The sequence below is a fragment of the Lissotriton vulgaris genome, chromosome 9 (assembly GCF_964263255.1).
Source record: "Lissotriton vulgaris chromosome 9, aLisVul1.2, whole genome shotgun sequence".
NCBI lineage: Eukaryota > Metazoa > Chordata > Amphibia > Caudata > Salamandridae > Lissotriton > Lissotriton vulgaris.
This window is the reverse complement of record NC_141697.1, coordinates 144,809,445-144,831,944: the sequence shown is the minus strand read 5'-3', so window position 1 is coordinate 144,831,944 and position 22,500 is coordinate 144,809,445. Positions and strand designations below refer to the sequence as shown.

General features: G+C 51.2%; 1 protein-coding gene across 4 annotated transcripts in view; it reads left to right on the top strand.

Moving 5' to 3' along the window:
- MAPKBP1 (mitogen-activated protein kinase binding protein 1) overlaps positions 1–22,500 on the top strand; it is a 921,590-nt gene that overhangs the window by 809,222 nt on the left and 89,868 nt on the right. For all 4 annotated transcript variants that reach the window (XM_086937231.1, XM_086937232.1, XM_086937229.1 and 1 more), the window contains 2 exons: positions 6,590–6,735; positions 21,241–21,417. In XM_086937231.1, the coding sequence (XP_086793357.1) occupies positions 6,590–6,735; positions 21,241–21,417 (323 nt within the window). The remainder of the gene's footprint in view (positions 1–6,589; positions 6,736–21,240; positions 21,418–22,500) is intronic.

Genomic DNA, 22,500 nt, shown 5'->3' with positions numbered 1-22,500 from the left:
CGACGGTTCCGTCGACGACGAGCCCGTCGATGACGTCGACTATTCAAAAAGTCCGGATTTCCTTAAGAAGGCAGCAGATCACTCCTGAGATGACTTCTCCGCGCAGAGTGACGCCTTTGCCACCAACTTTGCTCTTGGAGGAAGAACTTTCAGAGGAGGAGGATGACTCTTACCGGGATGTTTATAGTGCATCCCAACTTCAAGTGAAGTATCAGGACTCCGATTCCGACGATTACTATACTGAGCAAGGCCATTATGAACAACAAGATAGAACTCAACATCAACCTCATCAGGATATGGTGGCAATGCCTTCCTCTCTTATTACGGATTTGCAAATGATGTTGCAGGATTACAAGAAAAGGTTTCCATCGCAAGTTTCTGAACAACAAACGCAGTCTCCTCCATCGATTCCTGCCACTTCAACTACATTGATTCCTCAGGTATCTTGTCCTCCGGAATCAGAGCCTAGAGAAAGCCACCAGGAGATTATTGCTGTTCATGATGATGATGATTCATCGGACGATGATCACGGTATTCATCAAGTCCCGGATCCTGATAGTGGGACAAATATTTCATTCCAGATCCGGCCTCCCCATCGCCGGATCCTGTTGACTCTCCTCCAGCAGACATCGGAGGTTTCCATAACCTTATGGAGAGAGCGTCCAAGAGGTTTGGCCTTCCTGTTACGACCGTGCAGTCAGACTGTTTCCTTTATGATTTCAGGGAACCTTACAGGAAGTCTGTCCGTTCAATCCCAATTGTGGAGCATGTATGGGCTGAGGGTACTAAGGTGATGCAAATTCCGGCTACAGTCATCCCTGTTCTTCCGCGCCTGGAGAAGAAATATAAAACTCCAGAGAACAGTCCTGCTTGCCTGATAAGTCAACCGAAGCCGGACTCTGTTATTTCCCAGGCAGCTCAAAGAAAATCTAAGAATCCTTCGGCACCCCTTACAACACCACCAGATAAGGAGGGTAAATGTAAATGTAAATGTGGGATACTTGTATAGCGCACAGTTACTCTACCCGAGTGTCCCGGCGCTGTAGACTGCTGGGGAACCCGTCCTGGTTTTCCCTGTGAGATGGTCCCTTTTGGGTATCTCCAGGGTGAAACCAGGCATCCCTGGCGTCTGTGGGGGCCGTTGTAGAGATGAGGCAAGCTAATGCCCAGAGTTGCCGAGTGTGCTCCCCGGTCGGAGTGGGCACCGATACGAGAATTATCAGTCCGCTGATCCTGGTCCAAGACCCTGCCGCGTCGGGAATCGAACCCTGGTCCCGGGCCGTTCTCTGCACTCGGGTCTGCCGCCTCTAACCAGTGAGCCACACCTCTCTGAACAATGTGGGTGAACTATTCTCCTCAATGTCTAGCCTTCTAGTTCGAGCGGCGAATGCTCTTGCAATCTTGGGTAGATATGGTCGCCAAATGTGGTGCGATTTATCCCCATTTTTGGATCAACTTCCAGATGGTGACAAGGTAGAAGCCAAGAAGATCCTTGAGGAAGGTGAACGTTCTTCTTCGGAAATAATAGATTGTGCTATGGATATAGCTACCAGTGCCTTTCGAGCATTGGCAGGGTCAGCAGTTTTAAGACGTAAGGGCTGGCTTCGGGCTACCTGGTTTTGACAAGAAGTTCAGAATAAGATCCTGGACTTACCTTATGATGGGGATATGCTTTTTGGCAAACATATGGACCATGCCCTTCAAGATATCAAAAAGGACACAGACACAGCAAGGTCCTTGGGGACATTGCAATACCACAAGGTTCCTTTCAGAGGTGCTAAAGGGAGAGGTTTTTCTTCGTACAGAGGTGGTAACCAACAAAGCCACAATACTCGCAACGCCAAGGTCAATCAGCATCTTTCTCTCGTCAACCATCAAGAGGGCGACAGGGTCGTCAGGGAAGAGATACTTCTAGGCGACAATAGCGGCCTTCAGGCTCTGTCTACTGTTCCTCCCCCTCCAATATCATCAGTGGGGGGCAGGATATCAAAATACCTCCACAATTGGCAGATAATTACATCGGATCGGTGGGTCCTCAACATCATACAATTTGGCCACACACTAGAGTTTCAAGATTTTCCACCATCCAGAGCCCCTCGTACCACAGAATCAAAACATCTGAATCTTCTACGTCTCGAAGCTCAGGAACTCCTCATCAAAGGAGCGATAGAATTTGTTCCTCAGTCCCAACGAGGAGAAGGTTTCTATTCCAGGTTTTTCCTGGTTCGCAAGACAGAAAAAAAGTGGCGCCCAATTCTAGACCTGAGGGAGCTCAACACCTATCTTATAAAACTCTCATTTCAGATGGTTTCTCTACAGGATATTTTGCGTCTCCTAAATCCTGTCGATTATGTCAACTCTAGATCTCGTGGACGCATACTTTCATGTTCTCATTCATCCGGCCCACAGGAGGTATCTTCGCTTCTCAGGAGCCAAGAGCCACTTTCAGTTCAAGGTGGCCCCAGTAGCATCATACCAAAGAAGACAGTCTCTGCAAGTGTTTCCCTACCTGCACGACTGGCTGATAAAGGCTCCATCCTATCAAGCGGCCACAAGGGTAGTCACAGATTGTATTAAACTCTTCAATCATTTGGGTTGGGTCTCAACAAGAGCAAGTCTGTCCTTCTTCCATCCAGGTCGGCAAGATTTCTTAATCTAGCTTGGCTCCTGAGCACTGAGAGTTCAGATCTTTAGATATCCCTCAGGATTGCAAAGAAATTTTAACTCCGGCTCGGGCCCCAAGTACGACCAAAACCTATCAAGAAAAATTGAAGCGTTTTTGTGCATGGTGCCATAAAGAAAATCTTCATCCTTTCACTTCAGCTCCTTATAAGATCTTACCGTACATTTTGTCTTTGGCCAAGTCAGGTCGTCAACAATCTTCCATCAAAGTGCATCTTGCCGCGATCTCTAGGTTCAGACGAACAGCCTCTGGCCCTTCTCTCTGGTCCGCCAGAGTGATCACACAATTCCTGAAACTTTTATTCAGGGTTTTTCCTCCGGTTAAACATCCTCCTCCATTATGGCAACTCGACCTGGTCCTCGGCCATCTCATGAGGGCTCTTTTTGAACCTATTCATAAGGCGGAGAGGACATTTTTGTCATGGAAGGTTGATTTTCCAATTGCATCGGCCAGAAGAGTTGGAGAACTTAAAGCTCTCACAGTTGGTGATCCTTTCTTACAGTTCAAGAATGACTCTTTGATTTTGAGAACAAATCCGAAATGTATTCCAAAAGTCCCTTCAGATTTTCACTTGAATTAATCTGTTGTTCTAAAGTCTTTTTTTCCTCGACCTTCGACTCTGGCGGAAAGATCTCTCCACACTTTGGATGTCCAAAGCCTGAAATTTTATCTCCAACGCACAAAAGATTTCAGAAACACTTAGCAACTTTTTGTCGATTTTAGCGCTCCAAGGAAAGGCTTGCCCCTGTCAAAGCAGGCGATATCATGTTGGATTGCCAGCACAATTCATTTCTGTCATCAGGTGGCAGGGAAGCCGCTGAGGGGACGGATCAAAGCGCATTCTACGAGATCTGTGTCGTCATCTACGGCTCTGTTCTCTGGCGTCCCTATCAAGGACATTTGTAGGGCAGCTACATGGAGCAGTGCCCATTCATTCACAAAGCACTACTGTTTGGACTCTTCCACAACGAGTGAGACAGCAGTCGGACAAGAAGACCTGAGGAATCTATTCCAGTGAGCGGTGAACTTTCCCTTCTTTCCCTCCTTCCTTTATTGCACATTTTGTATCTGATAATATTGTCTGTCTATAGTTTCAAACTGTTTTGACTAAGATAATACTTATACTGTGATGTGCTGATATGCATGTAACAAAATGTGCATTTGTTGCTAACTGCTAGCTACTCCGATACAAAGCATGGGAATCAATGAAATTCAAATTCTGGAGCAAGAAAACAAGTTACTTACCTGTAACTTTGGTTCCCCAGAAATGGTACTTTCATAGATTCCCATGCGCCCACCCGCCTCCCCTGAGAAAGCTCAGCCTTCAGCAGACGTGATTACTGTTACACAACAGCTATGAAAATTTGAGGGTTCTAAGGGGGGAGACTACACTGATTGGTTGTTGCAATTTATTGGTCTCTTTTACAAAAAGAGGCGGATAGGCTACAAAATGAGATGAGGCCTAGGCCTGTCTTTCACTTTTGTACCTACTGCTATGGTATTTTTTCAATTACTGAGGCTCCCATTCCGACGACTGGGAATGATGCAAAGCATGGGAATCTATGAAAGTACCAATACTGGGGAACCAAAGTTACAGGTAAGTAACTTGTTTTATTATTCACAACGTTTGGAACTGCAGTAATGCGCTATTTTGACTAGGCCAAGCTTACATGACTGGGGTCATCTTTAGTCCAAGTGAGTTCTAAAATTTTTATATAAATGTCTTTCACATATGCTCTCCGCAAGGCCTGTTGTCCTGGTGTGGCTGAGGGGCACAAACCGTGCCCTAGCTGTGGTAGCGCACACAACTGAGATGGTCTCCTGTTTCTTAATCTAATGAATATGGATGACTCAGAGTGGGTTTTCTGCAACCTGAACTGTGTGTATCGCTTGATTTCTAATAATATGGCCTACTAGGGTGTAGCTGTCATTAGTAAAAGTAGATGCAGTGGGCCTGGGGTATACCTTTCCCACTGCACCCCAGATATGGCTGTCTTTTACTGTCCAGTAATGGGAGGGGGGCTATATTCTTTACTTGCATTAGGGCAATGGCACACTTGCTGCATCACTGTCCAGAATATGTGCAGGGAACACACTCTGTCTGTGTATTACTCATGCTTACACTATATAGAGGCTGCCAGATTTTGAACTGTGTAAGCAGTGCACGAGTTATAAGCAAGGCCTGTAACCTCTGGCCTGGAGTCATATGTTCTGCATCTTGGTGGTATGTAAAGCACAACTTTCAGCAAAGCTATGTGTGTACCACTCAGATACAACCAACCTGGCTTGCGTCCTTTGGGTGAGCACATGTTCACTGTGTGTAAGGGATACCCTGGGCATGGCCGGGTATGTGGCAGTGATCCTTGTCGCTTCAATGTATGCATTGTTTAAGGTCCCTGCTGAAAGCCACAGGCCAATGGGTATGAAAAGGATGTACTCACTGCTTGACCATTGTCTGTGCGCTGTGTACCACTCTGATGGTTCAAATTATTGCATGCAATAGGTCTCGCATTTTCAAAAAATTTACCTATTGGTATTGTCATTTACAATACCAATAGGTCAAATTTTTGAAAATGCAAGACCTATTGCATTGCAAATGCTAGTTTCGTGGGGCACCATTGATAGTAGCACATTCCCTGTGAGTGTTGAAGTTGATGGATACAAGTAAAAAATGTTCACTACCCTCACAGATCATATTTTCTGCCTCTAGCGCATTGACTGGTAAAAAGTACGCTTAACTTGTGTATCAAAGGAGCGTCTCCTATGCCATATATTGAATATGGGTTGTTTCGGTGGTAGAACTGCCAGTGCTTTTTTTCCCTGTAATCTGGATCAAATATATATATATATACCCATTATTTGGAAAAGATTGGAAACTGATCTCATTGCTTATTGAGCAACTAGTGTAAGGTTAGGTGGCTTCAGTTGTATGCAAACATGTGATCCAGATCACTAATTTCTTTATCGCATCCAACAACTGGTTTAAGGCAGTGAGCATCCTGTTTTCAGCAGACCGTCTTATACTTAGTCTGGGCAAACTTTGGCCCACGGTAGCATGACAGAGGACTGGAGCTTTGCCATACCATTCCTTGACCGCTTACATTGTTAATGGAATTGAATTTCCCATGGAAAGCCTTAATCAACTTCTTGTTGACACGAGGAGACAACAAACCATACAAGTGCTACTGCTCCAATTTCATCGTCTAATTATTTATCTGCTTGAGTGGGGCTTTTTAATCTGTGCTGTCCTTTGTTGCGTTATCAGACCTTAGAGTGTCCTAAATGTTTGTTTGAAGGCTCGTGCCTTTTTAATAAACCAATTGATTAAATAGTCTAAGGTGTTTTCCGAGCAGTTCTAGTCTTCTCACCAGAGAAGCTGTTCTCACAAATCAGTTATAAGAGCTTTCTGGCCATTTGGGTGCTTTGACCGTAGGTAATCTGTCCTTGTTGTGTCATCTTTAATAATGTGTACAATTTAAATAGTCCTTTCGTTAGGAAATCATTTTGACAAGGCCAGGGTTAATGTCTTGTTTGTCTTCATGTTTACTTTAAACCTGTTGTGAAACATGTGGGTCTTTCTTGAAAAACTACAGATTTCAAAAAATGCTTGAAATTCTCTTCCCAAATGCAGTAATGTTTTGAAAAACAATCATAAATATTAGTTCAGGGCTGTTTCTCTGACTGAGAATAGGCCTTGGTGATTCCATATTCATTTTCAGCTGACTACCTTTTTTATCTACATTTTATATGAAAGGTTGTCTGCTGAATGGAGTAGGAAGTTTCTGCCAAAAGCAGTGCCAACCCTATATTTAAAGCAAGTGAAAGTCCATTTAATAAATCAAATTTCAAAGTTTGATTACTGTAATTCCAGACATTTTACTCCTTTTAATTGTATCTTTCTTACAGTGAGTTCCAGGTAAAGGAAATTCCTCAAGGGAAATCAGGTAGAGATTACCAAGGGAATGGATGCCAAGATAAGAACAGCCCGGATAGTGCCTGCTCGATGGATTACTGCAGTAGTCGCCTTTCCAGCCCAGAACATCCAAATGAGGGTGAGCTCCTGAAGGTGTTACATCCAGATCTGATGGTGACAGATAAACTGTAGCCCTTGTAGTTATTAAAGGCACTTCCAGATGCAGTGATTGGGAACCTATTAAGTAGGTCTTATAGCAGACTTTAGATTGTCATAGCCAGGACCAAGGAGAATCTGGATCATGTTACGAAAATGGAAATAAACATTATCCTAAAAGTCTTATGTTACTACGCACAGCAGAAATATTTAAGTTTACCAATCTTTTTAATGTTATGATTGCACTTCATAGAAACCCATGCATAGATCAATTGCAGAAAATATGACCAGGTCGCAACACTCAATACCTTACTCTGTCTATATTATCAACAACTCTCCTTTTAAATTTCGTTGTAACCAGACTTGCCCTGTTTTAGCCTTTAGAGCCTCCTTCCAGCAACTCTGATGGGCTTGTTATGCACTTGTGATCTTCTGAAGATTGGGCTGTGAAGTTACAAGCACTCGCACTGAATTCCTTTTAAGTTTAATCATTGTTTTGTTTGTAACACTGGTTGGGGTAATGCTTGCCTCTCTGTACTGGAGTCTCGACTTGCTTTCACAACATAACTCCCAGGCTATAGTGGGAATTCTGCTTTTTCAAAGCTTAGTCGAAATATTCAGTATGTTTAATTTAGAATTCCCTGAAGACAGATTTACTTTTCTAAGTCCAATTTCTAGTAGTACTCTTGTCAGATCCATATAGGAAGCTTTGTGAAGCACCAGAAGAGATCTAATGAAAAACCAACAAGCAGACTGACAAACTCCTGTTCCAGTCTTTCTTTCTTAAACTGGGGAACCTCCTTTTGAAGTCAAATGTGTGTTTGAGTGTTTGATTTAGCCAGTCTCAGAATGCCCCTTTTACAAAACCTTTTTTATTGAGTTTTCATTTGTGCAACACATATATATCATTGCATATACTGCTTCTAGATTAACAGCATATAAAGCATGTCCAATCTGTAAGAACAGCTGATGCCGTGGGAGAGGAATCTAATAACTATATCGCGCCAGGATACTCAAGAGTAGTTGTGCGCGTAATAAATACCCATATAACATAACATAACATATCTTTGCACTGCCTTATCTGTTGGAATTAGTCCCTTTTATCTCTGCTTGATCTGAAGTACTGATCACCTTGTTTGTGGCCAGGAGAGGTCATAAATCACAACCAGTTTATCTTTGAATCTTGGAGGGAAATCTGTTTTGATTGTGGCCTGCATCAGAAAGAAACAGGTTAATGTTAGATTCCTTACCTTAGAATATCCCCAGGCATCAGACTGGATCCGGAAAGTTTTCGTCAGCAGTACCCCTGCGCGTCGGTAGGCGTCTGCGGCTCCGTCGTCGGCGTCGTGATCGCAGGGATGACGTCGTCGGAGTACTTAGACGCCACCCTCGCACGCTGACGTCAGTTGTTCTTTTTTCCGCGCCAGCAGGTGCAGATCCGGGAAGAGCAGTAATCTAGTCATTTTTTGACTAACTATTTTGATCACTTTTCGAGTTGCCGACTTGAGGTGCCGTAGGGATGCCTGGTTTTAAACCCTGCGAGGCCGGTCACCACCTGATGTCGGTGACCGATCCCCACCGTCAGTGCCTTTACTGCCTCGGGGCCGACCATGATGACAAGTCGTGCCCCGACTGCTGGGCCTTCACCTCAAAGGCGGTCCTGTAAGTTGCTCGAGATTCGGCAGTTGGCTCTGTGCCGCTTGAAGTCCCGGTTAAGGAGGAAGTCGAGGGACCGGTCGCGGAGCCGCAGTCATCGCCGCTCGTCGAGTCACCACCACTCGTCGGGCTCCAAGTCCTCCGGTAAGTCGAGGCATTCGAAAAAGTAGTTGAAGAGGCGTCATCGCTCTTCTGACTCCCCACGACGCGGCTGGGGGTTCGGGCGACACCGCCCGGCTCAATCAGAGCCAAAAGCGCCGCGTCCAGCTCCATACCCGCCGGTCCCTGGGTTGCACGTGACACCGGAGGAGATTAGTGCTTTCCTCAGTCGAGGCGAGGCGCATTCGAGCCCCGCTGGTCCGACTGGGAGCCGTAGCGGGCTAGCGGCTCTGGCACCGGTGCCGTTGGGTGCTTTGGCTTCGTTGTCGACTCCGGTCCCGACGCCGCAGGGCCCCACAGGATCTAGGCGGGATCCGGGTCGTCGCCAGTCGCCCTCACGCCTCCTCCGCTGGCGCCGTCCCCTAGGGTGTCTCTCCCGGTGCCATCTTTGGACTACGCCGGCCCCGGTTTCAGCCCCGGTCCAGGTGTGACGCCGGAGCGGCGCCACTCTGCACCGTCTCAGACGATGGGTGAGCAATTCACCTACGACCCGGCTCCATCATTTTTGCCTGTTTAACAGGAGATGGATGACGAGGACTGGGACGGGTCTGAGGACCCTCTGGCACAGCAGTGCCAATTGAGCCAGGCCTGGGCAGAAGAGCTGGGGGAGGCCAGTGGTCTGGACACTTCACCCAACACTGGATTCGTCTCTCCTCCCTCCATGGCTTCGTAGGAGGGGCTACTTATAGCGTGGTGTTGAACAGGGCGGCCAAGGCCTTTGCTCTTGAGCTCCCTGTCGCGGCTGTGAGGACTAACCTCAATGAGGTGCTCAAACCGCAGGCAAGCTCCTCGGAGCCTCTACTGCCGATTAACAAGGCACTCACCGACATTCTGATGGGCACCTGGTGCAAGCCCTCTACAGGCCTCCCTGTGGATCGGAACGTGGCCCGACTCCACCGCCCAGCTACCCCTGCTTTCTTTCTGTTCACCCCACCCTCGAGAGCCTGGTGATCCAGGCCTCTACGTCCCAGACCGTATTCCCGACCGGTCCTCCGGATCGGGAATACAAAAGGTATGATCAGTTTGAAAAGAAACTGTTCTCCTCTCTGAGTCTGGGGCTGTGGTCTGTCAACAACGCCTGCCTTTTGGGTCGTTACACCCACTCTCTGTGGGATACGGTTACGGACGTGCTGCCACCTTGTCCGGAGGAGGCCCTGACATGGCTCGCTCAAACCCTGGCGGATGGGCAGGATGCAGCACGGTACTCCATTAGATGTGGACTTGACACCACGGACTCGCTGGGCAGAGCGTTTTCCACTATGGTGGCGATTTTGTCGCCACGCCTGGCTGAGGTCTGCCAACTTCTCGGGGGATTTCCAGGCCACGCTCATGGACATACACTTCGATGGCCGTCGCATTTTTGGCGACAAGGCGGACAGTGCGTTAGAGCGTTTTAAGGACTCCAAGGCTACGGCCAAGTCCTTGGGCCTAGGCCAGTGCCAGCAAACTTCAGCTTTTCGCCCCTTTCGTGGCCAAGGAAGGGGTGCCCCCACACGTCCAGCCAGCCACAGGCCGCAGAACCAGTCTCAACGCGGTCGCGGAGGTGGTTAAGGCTGTGGCGGTGCCAGGGGACAACGGCAGGGTCAGTCCACATCCGTTCCCGCAGTATCTGCCTCTAAGCCTACTTAGTCCGGCATTTCAGGCCCATTCGACGCCAGTGGGGGGCAGGGTTCGCCATCACCTCCTCCACTGGTGCACCCTCACGTCGGACAGGTGGGTGCTGCAAATAGTCCGAAGGGCCTACTCCCTCCCCTTCGAGGCGACCCCTCCAGCCATGCCACCGCAGTACCACAGTATGTCGGGGATCACTTGCAACTTCTGCAGGAGGAAGTTACGGCCCTCTTGGCCAAGGTGGCCATCGTGCACGTTCCTGGGCCAGAAGTAGGACATGGTTGCTTTTCCCACTCCTTTCTGGTACCCAAGAAGGGCAAAGGAGGCCTACGCCCTATCTTGGACCTACGGAGCGTCAACGGATTCCTCTGGAAGGAGAAGTTCAAGATGCTGACTTTGGCTCAGGTCCTAGCTGCCTGGGAGACTGGATGGTGGCATTGGACTTGCAGGACGCATATTTCCACATCCCCGTCCTGCCGGCCCAACAGCGCTACCTGCTTTTCACAGTAGGCCACGAGCACTTTGAGTTTACCATGGTTTCCTTCGGCCTTACCAGCTCCCTCAGGTGTTCATCAAAGTGATGGCGGTAGTCGAAGCTCATCTGCGCAGATCAGGGTTTATAGTCTTCCCCTAGCTCAACAATTGGTTGTTGAAGGCGGGCTCTCCACTAACAGTCGTCTCCCACCTCCAGACTACGGCCAACCTCCTGCACTCGCTGGGATTCTCCATCAACGTGCCAAAGTCACACGTGTACCCCACTCAGAAGCTCCTTTTTATCGGAGCGGTTCTGACTCGGAGCAGTTTCGGGTTTATCCCCCCGAACAGTGGGTTCGGGATATTCAGGCTCTGATTCCGATCTTTCAGCCTTTATCCAGAGTTTCGGTCAGGTTGACGCTGCGGCTCCTGGGGCTGATGGCCTTCTGCATCCTTATGGTGCATCACACCAGGTGGCGGATGCTGGCACTGCAGTGGGATCTGAAGTGTCAGTGGGCACAGTATCAGGGCAACCTGTCTGACCACGCCCTGATCTCGGAGGGCACTGCGAGTCAGTTGCAGTGGTGGCTCTCGAACCGCGATTGGGTCAGCGGCAGATCCCTCTCCCTACCCCAACCGGAGCGCGTAGTGGTGACAGATGCGTCCCTCCCGGGATGGGGGGGTCACATGGGAGAGGGGAGATCAGAGGCCTCTGGTCTCCGGCGGAGTCCCGGCTCCATATCAACCTTCTGGAGCTGCGGGCGATCTGACTTGCACTGAAGGCATTCCTTCCCTCTGTCCGGGGAAGTGTAGTGCAGGTGTTCACGGACAACACCACCGCCATGTGGTACTGAAACAAACAAGGCGGGGTGGGATCGTGGACCCTTTGTCAGGAGGCTGTGCGCCTCTGGCAATGGCTGGAACACCAGGGCGTCACCCTGGTGGTTCAACACCTGGCAGGTTCTCTAAACGCCAGAGCGGACAAACTCAGCCGCTGGTGCACGATGGATCACGAATGGCCTCGGAACTCCGGCGTGGAGCAAGGTTTCTTGCAGCAGTGTGGAGAGCCTTGGTTAGATCTATTTGCCACTGAAGAGAAGGCGCAATGTCATCAGTTCTGCGCGTTGGAATTTCCTAGGCGGCACTAGCTCTGTGGCGCTTTTTACCGCGAGTGAGCTGCGGTCTGTTTTAAGCCTTTCCGCCTATACCACTTCTGCCCAGGGTGCTGAAGATCAGGCGAGACCGGACCCAAGTCATCCTTGTGGCTCCGAACTGGGCACGAATGTACTGGTATCCAGAGCCACTCGGCATGTCAGTCGATCCCCTGATTCGTCTGCCTCTTCAGGAGGACCTTCTGTCGCAGCAGCAGGGGACGGTCCTCCACCTGAACCTGTCCAGTCTCCACCTACATGCGTGGAGATTGAGCGGCGGCAGTTGAGGCCATTTGACTTGCCTCCTGAAGTCTGTGATGTGATTCGGGCAGCCAGGCGTCCCTCCACAAAAACGGTATACGCCTGCAGGTGGATAAATTTGTGGCATGGTGCACAGCAAAGGCTGTAGATCACTCTCTGCCCCCTTTCAGAGGTTCTCCTCTTTCTTCTTTCTCTTGCCCAGCAGGGCTCTGCTCTGGGCACTATTAAGGACTACCTCTCAGCAATTTCAACCTTCTTAAGGCTTCCTGGTCAGCCTTCTCTCTTCAAGTCCCCTGTTGTAAATAGATTCTTAAAAGGCATCACACACATGTTTCCTCCTGTTCCCTTCATGATGCCTCAGTGGAATTTGAATCTTGTTCTAACGTATCTTATGTGCGCTCCCTTTGAGCCGCTTCATAACTGTCCTCTTCGTCTCCAGACTCTTAAGACTGCATTCCTGGTTCCCATCACCTCTGCCAGGAGAGTGAGTGAGCTCCAGGCGCTATCTTCTAAACCTCCTTTCCTCTCCGTCCATCTGATCTGAAAGAGACACGTTAGTGATAGATTCCTTACCTTAGAATATCCCCAGGCGTCAGACTGGATCCGGAAACTTTTGCGTAGCAATACCCCTGCGCGCCGGTAGGCGTCGTCTGCGGCTCCGCGTCCGTCGTCGGCGTCGTGAGCGCCGGGATGACGTCGTCGGAGTACTTAGACGGCGCCCATGCGCGCTGACGTCAGTTCTTCTTTTTTCCGCGCCAGCTAGCGCAGATCCGGAAGAAGCTCTACCCCCAGTCACTTTTTGACTGAAAATTTTTGATCCTTTTGATCTTCTCTTTAGTCGACTTCTCGACTATCGGTGCCAGGGATGCCCGGGTTCAAGCCTTGTTCGAAGTGCGGCCGACTCATGTCGGTCACGGACCCCCATCGCCGGTGCCTGAAGTGCTTAGGCCTCGACCACGACGATGCTCCTGCTCCGACTGCCGGGCCCTGACGTCGAAGGCTAGGCGGGAGCGGTCCCGCAAGCGTCTCGAGCTGAGGCAGTCGGCCCCGCGCCGCTCCAGGTCCCGGTCCCGGTCCCACGGGAGGTCGAGGGACAGGTCGCGAGGTCGGAGTCATCAACGTTCCGGAAGTGGACACCGATCGTCTGGTTCCAAGTCCTCAGGTAAGAGGCATGAGAGGTCGGAGCGACACCATCGATCCTCCGACCCGCCCCGACGCTTGCACGATGCGGCCGGGGACTCGGGCGACACCGCCCACGCGGCTCCGCGGGAGTCGCAAGCGTCGCCGCCTGCCCCACACCTTCGGGTCCCTGGGCACGGCGCGTCGCAGGAGGAGGTCGAGAGGTACCTCATGGCCATGAGGGCCCTCCCTCCTCAGTCGGTTCCCGTGGCGCCTTCGGGCCGATCGGTTCCGTCTGGAGGTCCTTCCGGGTCGGGCGCTTCGGCCCCGACGACGTCGGGTGCTTCGGCCCCGGCGCCGCTGGCGACTTCGGTCCCGGCGCCGCACGACCTCGCTGGATCCGGCTCCGGATCCGGGACCTCGCCGGTCGACCTTACGACCTCGCCGGCGCCGTCCCTTCAGGTGTCGTCCCCGGCAGCCGATGTGGTTGCCGCCCCCAATGTCTCCTACGGTCCTACTCAGGAGTCAGAAGGGCGCCGCTGGGCGCCGATTCCGTCGGCCTTTGGAGACTTTTATCTCCACGAGGAGGCCCTGGCTGTTAATCCTGGTCTCCAAGAGCCAGGTGACGAGGAGCAATGGGAGGGGTCCGAGGACCCTCTGGCACGTGATTGCCAGTCGCAACAGGACTGGACATATGAGCTTGGGGAGGCCAGTGGTATTGACACCTCGCCAGACACTGGATTTACGTCGCCCCCGACTGTGGCTTCGGAGGCGGGTTCTGCTTACAGCGTAGTGTTGACGAAGGCAGCTAAGGCCTTAAACCTTCAGCTCCCCGTCGCGGCCGTGAGGACTAATCTCCTCACCGAGGTCCTCAAACAGCAGTCAGGCTCCGCGGAGCCCCTCCTGCCGTTCAATGAGGCCTTGTGTGACGTTCTTCTGGGCACTTGGTCCAAGCCCGCCACAGGCCCCCCTGTGGACAGGAACGTGGCCAGACGCTACCGCCCGGCACCGGGCGACCCATGCTTTTTGTCCACCCATCCCACCCCCGAGAGTCTGGTCATCCAGGCCTCAAACTCCCAAACCGCATTCCCGTCGGCCCCGCCCGACAGGGAATCCAAGAGATATGAACAGTTCGGGAAGAAGGTTTTCTCGACTGTGAGCTTAGAGCTGCGGTCTGTGAACACCGCCTGTCTCTTGGGCCGCTACACCCACACCCTGTGGGACACGGTTGCGGAGGTGCTGCCTAGATGCCCGGAGGAGGTCCAGGCTAAACTCAGCCAAGCCCTGGCGGACGGCCGAGATGCAGCACGCTTTTCTATCCGGTGTGGGCTGGATACTACGGACTCACTGGGCAGGGCGATGGCAACGACGGTGGCGGTTCGACGCCACGCCTGGTTGAGGTCCGCCAACTTCTCGGCCGATGTCCAGGCCACCCTCCTGGACATGCCGTTTGATGGCCGTCGCCTCTTCGGCGACAAGGCAGACCATGCGCTGGAACGTTTCAAGGACTCCAGGGCCACGGCCAAGTCCTTGGGCATTACGGCCCCACGCCAGCAATCGGGTGCCTTTCGCTCCTTTCGTGGCCACGGAAGGGGCGCCCCACCACGTACCGTCAGCCACGCGCCGCAGAATGTCCAACAACGCGGTGGCGGACGTGGGAACCGCCGTGGCGGTGGTCGGGGCCAGCGGCGAGGCCAGTCCACACCTCCCTCAGCAGCCCCTGCCTCAAAACCTTCCTAGTCCGAGTTTTCAGGCCCATGTGACGCCTGTGGGAGGCAGGGTTCGCCATCACCTCTCCCACTGGCATACAGTCACTTCGGACAGGTGGGTGCTGCAGATTGTCCGAAGGGGCTTCTCCCTCCCCTTGGAGTCATCCCCTCCATCCATGCCACCTCAATACCACCGTGTGTCGGGGGATCACTTGCAACTTCTGCAAGAGGAGGTTTCGGCCCTCTTGGCCAAGAGGGCCATCGAGCGCGTTCCTGGGCCAGAAGGAAGACGTGGTTGTTACTCCCACTACTTTCTGGTGCCCAAGAAGGGCAAAGGGGGCCTACGCCCTATCTTGGATCTGCGGAACGTCAACGGCTTCCTCCGGATGGAGAAGTTCAAGATGCTCACTTTGGCTCAGGTCCTGGCTGCCCTGGACCCAGGAGACTGGATGGTAGCGTTGGACTTGCAGGACGCCTATTTCCACATCCCCGTCCTGCCGGCCCACCGGCGTTACCTGCGGTTCACGGTAGGCCAAGAGCACTTTCAGTTTACCGTGCTCCCCTTCGGCCTTACCAGCGCCCCACGGGTGTTCACGAAGGTGATGGCGGTGGTCGCAGCCCATCTGCGCAGGCAGAGAGTATCAGTCTTCCCCTACCTCGACGACTGGTTGTTGAAGGCGGGCTCGCCCCAGACAGTCGTCAGCCACCTCCAGACTACGGCCGACCTCCTGCACTTGCTGGGGTTCTCCATCAATGTGCCGAAGTCACACCTGTGTCCCTCTCAGAAGCTCCTCTTCATCGGAGCGGTTCTCGACTCGGCGCAGTTTCGGGTTTACCCACCCGAGCAGCGGGTTCGGGATATTCAGGCTCTGGTTCCCATCTTCCAGCCGTTATCCCGGGTCTCGGTCAGGTTGACGCTGCGGCTTCTGGGACTGATGGCCTCCTGCATCCTTCTGGTGCGTCACGCCAGGTGGCGGATGCGGGCTCTGCAGTGGGACCTGAAGTTTCAGTGGGCCCAGCATCAGGGCAACCTGTCCGATCATGTCCTGATCTCAGAGGGCACTGCGAGACAACTGCAGTGGTGGCTCACGGACCGCGACTGGGTCAGTGGCAGACCCCTCTCCCTACCCCAACCGGAGCACGTAGTTGTGACGGACGCGTCCCTCCAGGGCTGGGGAGGCCACATGGGAGAGGCGGAGATCAGAGGCCTCTGGTCTCCGGCGGAGTCCCGGCTCCATATCGACCTTCTGGAGCTGCGGGCGATTAGTCTAGCACTGAAGGCATTCCTCCCCTCTGTCCGGGGGAGCGTAGTGCAAGTGTTCACCGACAACACCACCGCCATGTGGTACTGCAACAAGCAAGGCGGGGTGGGGTCGTGGACCCTCTGCCAGGAGGCTCTGCGCCTCTGGCAGTGGCTGGAACATCAGGGCGTGACCCTGGTGGTTCAACACCTGGCAGGCTCTCTGAATGCCAGGGCGGACGAACTCAGCCGCCGGTGCATGATGGATCACGAATGGCGTCTGAACTCGGACGTGGCGCAAGGTCTCTTTCGGCAGTGGGGAGAGCCTTGGTTAAATCTATTCGCCACAGAAGAGAACGCGCTATGTCATCAGTTCTGCGCGTTGGAATTTCCAAGGCGGCACTCGCTCGGAGACGCTTTTCGTCGCGAGTGGAGCTGCGGTCTGTTGTACGCCTTTCCGCCTATACCACTTCTGCCCAGAGTGCTGAAGAAGATCAGGCGCGACCGGGCCCAGGTCATCCTTGTGGCTCCGGACTGGGCACGAAGATACTGGTATCCCGAGCTACTCAGCATGTCAGTCGATCCCCCGATTCGTCTGCCTCTTCGGGAGGACCTTCTGTCGCAGCAGCAGGGGACGGTCCTGCACCCGAACCTGTCCAGTCTCCACCTACAAGCTTGGAGATTGAGCGGCGGCAGTTGAGGCCATTTGACTTGCCTCCTGAAGTCTGTGATATCATTCTGGCAGCCAGGCGTCCCTCCACAAAGTCGGTATACGCCTGCCGGTGGAACAGATTTGTGGCATGGTGCACAGCAAAGGCTGTGGATCCTCTCTCGGCACCCCTTTCGGAAGTGCTGCTCCTTCTTCTTTCCCTTGCCCAGCAGGGCTCTGCTCTGGGCACTCTTAAAGGGTACCTTTCTGCTCTATCAGCCTTCTTGAGGCTACCAGATCAGCCTTCTTTATTCAAGTCCCCTATTGTAAGTAGATTTCTGAAAGGCATCACGCACATGTTCCCTCCTGTTTCCTTCGTGATGCCCCAGTGGGACTTGAATCTTGTTCTCACTTATCTGATGTGTGCTCCCTTTGAGCCACTGCATAACTATCCTCTTCGTCTCCTTACTCTGAAGACTGCCTTCCTGGTTGCCATCACCTCTGCCAGGAGAGTGAGTGAGCTCCAGGCTCTTTCTTCTTCTCCACCTTTCCTGTCTGTCCACCCTGACAAGGTGGTGTTACGTACACGACCTTCCTTTCTGCCCAAGGTTGTCACGGCCTTCCACATCGGGCAGTCCATTACCTTGCCCACTTTCTTTCCGCCTCCGCATCCCTCGAAAGAGGAAGAGAGGCTCCACCGTCTGGATCCAAAACGTGCGCTCTCCTACTACCTAGATCGCACACGCCAATTCCGGGTGGATGACCAACTCTTCGTTGGTTACGTGGGCGCGAAGAAGGGTAAAGCTGTACACAAGAGGACCATCTCTAGGTGGATCATCTTGTGTATCCAAGCATGTTACTCCATGGCGAGGAAGGAGCCCCCGGCTGGATTGCGGGCTCACTCCACTCGGGCCACAGCAACGACAACTGCCCTGGGCCGAGGTGTCCCCCTGCAGGACATCTGTCAGGCAGCCACGTGGGCCTCGCTGCACACGTTCGCAAGACACTACTGCCTGGACAGTCAAGTCCGGAGGGATGGCTTCTTTGGCCGTTCCGTCCTCCAGGACTTTCTGGTGTGATATTGGTTCGCAGACCCACCACCGGGGTTGGTATTGCTGGGGTATCTATTCTAAGGTAAGGAATCTATCACTAACGTGTCTCTTTCAGATGCACAAGTTACTACTTGTGTAACGATATATCTGTAAGAGACATTAGTTAGTGATAGATTCCTTACCGACCCACCCATCCTCCCCGTTCTGCGAACCGATATCTAGGGTTAAGGTCATCCCCTTTCAGGGCCCTAGTTTCATGGCACCAGTGTTAGTTCTATCATGGCTCTGCGTATCTGGCGCGGAAAAGCTGTGTGTCAGAACTGACGTCAGCGCGCATGGGCGCCGTCTAAGTACTCCGACGACGTCATCCCGGCGCCCACGACGCCGACGACGCCTACCGGCGCGCAGGGGTATTGCTACGCAAAAGTTTCCGGATCCAGTCTGACGCCTGGGGATATTCTAAGGTAAGGAATCTATCACTAACTAATGTCTCTTACAGATATATCGTTACACAAGTAGTAACTTGTGCGACAAGGTTGTTCTGAGGACTCGTCCTTCTTTCCTGCCCAAGGTGGTCACAGCCTTTCATATCGGGCAGTCCATCACCTTGCCTACCTTCTTTCGCCTCTGCATCCCTCGAAAGAGGAAGAGAGGCTCCACCGCCTGGACCCAAAACGTGCGCTCTCCTTCCATCTAGATCCCACACGCAAGTTCCGGGTGGATGACCAGCTCTTTGTTGGTTACGTGGGTGCTAAGCAGGGACGGGCGGTGTGCAAGCGGACCATCTCTCGGTGGGTTGTCTTGTGCATCAAGGTTTGCTACTCTTTGGTGAAAAAGGAGCCTCCAGTTGGGCTGCGCGCCCATTCCACTCGGGCCATGGCGGCTACTACGGTCCTGGGTCGGGGAGTCCCCTTGCAGGACATCTGTCAGGCAGCTACTTGGGCCTCGCTGCACACGTTTGCTAGACATTACTGCCTGGACAGCCAAGTCTGGAGAGATGGCTTTTTCGGCCGTTCCGTTCTCCAGGACTTTCCGGTGTGATCTTGGTTCGCAGACCCACCACCGGGGTTGGTATTGCTGGGGTATCTATTCTAAGGTAAGGAATCGAACACTTACCCGTTTCTTTCAGATGCACAAGTTACTTCCCTTCGGTAACAATATATCTGTAAGAAACAGTAGTTTGTATTAGATTCCTTACCGCCCTACCCAACCTCCCCGTTCTGCAAACCGATATCTAGGGTTAAGGACATCCCTTTCAGGGCCCTAGTTTCATGGCACCAGTGTCTCTTTCTATCATGGCTCTGCGTTCCTGGCGCAGAAAGCTATGTACAGAACTGACGTCAGCGCGCGAGGGCAGCGTCTGCTCCGATGTCATCCTGGCGATCACGACACCAACGGACGCGGAGCCGCAGACGACGCCTACCGACGCGCAGGGGTACTGCTGACGAAAACTTTCCGGATCCAGTCTGACGCCTGGGGATATTCTAAGGTAAGGAATCTAACACAAACTACTGTTTATTACAGATATATTGTTACCGAAGTGCATTTTATCTTGGGCTGAAAAGGTTTTCACTTATGACCTTTTCTTAACAAGTGGGTTAGCAAAGGGCCAACCTTCAGTCCAAGACAGTTCTGACTGTTTAGGATCCATTTTAATTAGCAGACTCGCACCTCTGCCCATTTGAACCAGCGTCCCAGGCTTTGGGCGTTCTTTTAATAGACACCTGTGAGATCGCTGCTATTTGAAGGTTTGAGAGCTGCCCCAGTAGAGAATATAACAAGCATTTTTAAATCGCAAGTTCCCCTTCCCCACCCAAGTCATGGATCGCTTGGCACTGAAATAATAGATGCTTGTTACCTAACTCCACAGTACTTAGTTTATCTTCCTTGAGAGGGAATAAAGCTCACTGGACTTGCCAGGATTTGAACCTGTGACCCTGAGGTCAAACACATATCCTTGGACTGGATGTATTAGTCCACTTAGCCAGCAACCAGTAGATTGCCCTAGCATACTGCCAAGGACCTCTGTACATCCTTAATGGGATTTCCGATGTGCTTGCAGGCTAATATAGACAATTTGGCCCAAATGTATACTGTTGCTGTCAATTTGTATAAACTGCTGGGCTGGGACATATTGCTGTCTTTATCAAGGGTGTACCTTGTGTGAGGTGTGAGTTTATCCTGAACAAAAATTGCCTTATTTCACTGACTCTTCTTACCTTTTGAAGTGGGGATGATGTGTGATTTGGATGATCCTATGCTATGCTAAAATATACTGCCCTCTGGATTTTCTCGGATCTGTGAAATGGCCCCGACTTTACTCTGTCATAGTTGGCAAGTAAGGATTCTTCAGGGGGTGACCTAAGGCACAGTCATCTTTTTTACCATATGGGGTTCCATGCCTGAGCCTCCAATTCAAGTGACTTGCTGATTCACTAGATCGAAGCCTGATCCATGGCTCTCCTTTTTGTGTGGGCAGACATGCTCATGAAAACACACAAGATCAGAGGTAGGGCTTTGAAAACCTTTGGGGCAAGAAGGGCCTTGTGTAGTTTGTGTGGTGCCCTCTGTTCACACGGATGGTCAGCCTGATGCATTCAGTTTGAGTGCTGAGCCTCTATCAGTGGCAAAGACTGAGGGCTGCTGGGAGCAAGCCCTGCCTCAACCATGTGGTAACCGGCCAGACTGACTCCTCTGACCTCAGGACTGCTCCGTTCAGCATCAGCTGGGTTTCAGGCACCATGAAGGTGAGGCCTTCAAGCTTCGAGATTTGCGCCATGACCACCATCAATGACTTAGTGTGCTCCTGCTGGCTGGAACCCTATGTGGGGTGTTGTCATTGTCATGCTAGCCAGGCAAAACATTGGACCCCGTCATTACTTGAAGGCATCTCCAAAGTTTTGACAAGTTGGGTCTGAAGGAAAGAGCTAGTAGCCTCTGGTGCACACAAGGTACAACTTAAAATCGAAATCTAATTGCTGCACACCTGATCCAGGTATCAGACAAAAATGAGCTGTAAAGTTATGATGCATTTGGTTAATTGCACTTGAAAGATTGCACAGAGACTGTAACATAGGAGAAATATCAGTAACAAAGGAGTATTGCTGCATTGAACAGTAATTTCTGTGACCAAGCCATATGCTCTCCCTTTCCTGAAGTTTCTGCGAAGCATATCTGGGATATAAAAAAGCTTAGTTTTGGTTTTCTAAATCTGCATCATTTATAGTTCTAACCGGTTACACTCCACCATTGCATAGATACAAAATAAATTAAAGAAGCCTCTGTTTCTCATGTTATTTCTTTGGAAAATCGTTTAACGGGCAAGAAGACTATTTAGACATCTTGTGCATTTTAAAGTCTCAAGGCAATGCTTTCAATGTTTCTCTTTCCATCTGCCCTAAACCAAGATTCTGAAAGTACAGAGCCCTTGAGTGTGGATGGCATTTCTTCAGACCTGGAGGAGCAGGTGGAAGAGGAGGAAGAAACGAACACCTATGTAATCGAATCTCAAGTGGTCAGCACTCCAGATCAGGAGGCCTTCTTGAAAGAACACTTTCAGATTTTGGCCAGCAACCGGTTCCCAGGTGGGTTTTTTTATGCCAGTGTGCTAATTATAATGGATATTAAACTTATCAATACATGTCAGTGTAGCAATACCAAAGATAAGTTGCATCAAGCAGGCAGGTGTAGAAGAGTGGTCGTTAGAAAGAAGGGAGGCATAGTAAGCATTGGCTTAACTTGAAATTGACCTCACATGTGACATGGCTGATCAGCCCTTAATCCTTACAGAAAAGTGCTAAAAAGCAATCGAAGGAAAAAACTGCAAAGAAAATGGAGCAAAGTCTTAAATCGAGTGAAAGTGGGTTAGTGCATATTGGGACAAAATTACCACCAGCTGCTGTTACTTGACAAATATCTGAACTGACGGGTGAGCACATTCATGGAGAAAGAGTACTCCAACATATGTAACCAGATTGGCTGGTCATATAATCCTGTTCAGGAATGCAAATCAATTATAAATGCAAATGCTGATATGTTGTTACAATGAGACGTAACCTATATATATGACTCAACCACTGAAGTAGTGTTGACACCCTCAACACTACTTCAGTGGTTGAGTCAGAGACAGAAGCTAATGACACCAGTGGAACTATGTCGACACAAAGCATCAGAAGAAGGTAGTAACCGAAACGCGTCATGCAAATGTGTTGAATAAATGGAATTCAAACGTACCTTTGTGCCGCCTCTTCTACTTCCCAGGAAGGAGAATGCTTCGGAAATATATATATATATATATATATATATGTGTGTGTATATATATATGTATATGTGTCCTGTGGCGGAAAGCCGGGACGTGTGTGTTTTTAATTCCGCTCGCACTATTTCCCATTAACTGCACGAAGTTCTGATTAATAGGACTTACTTCGCCCTTAATTTTAAAAATTGTTCTGTACCCCCCGCGCTTTCTAGGGACTGCTCCATTATCAGCCCAGTTAATTATCTGCCTTGCTGTGGACCTTGCAGCCGACTAGGCGCTGCTCCGGTGACAGACTCGATTCACCGCCATCTTGGGTGAGGAGCAGGCGAGCGGTCCAGTGCTCCGCCTCTCCCACCCTCACTGGTACAAAATGACCCCTCTACTCAGGGAGCGCAGCGGGCGCGCCAAA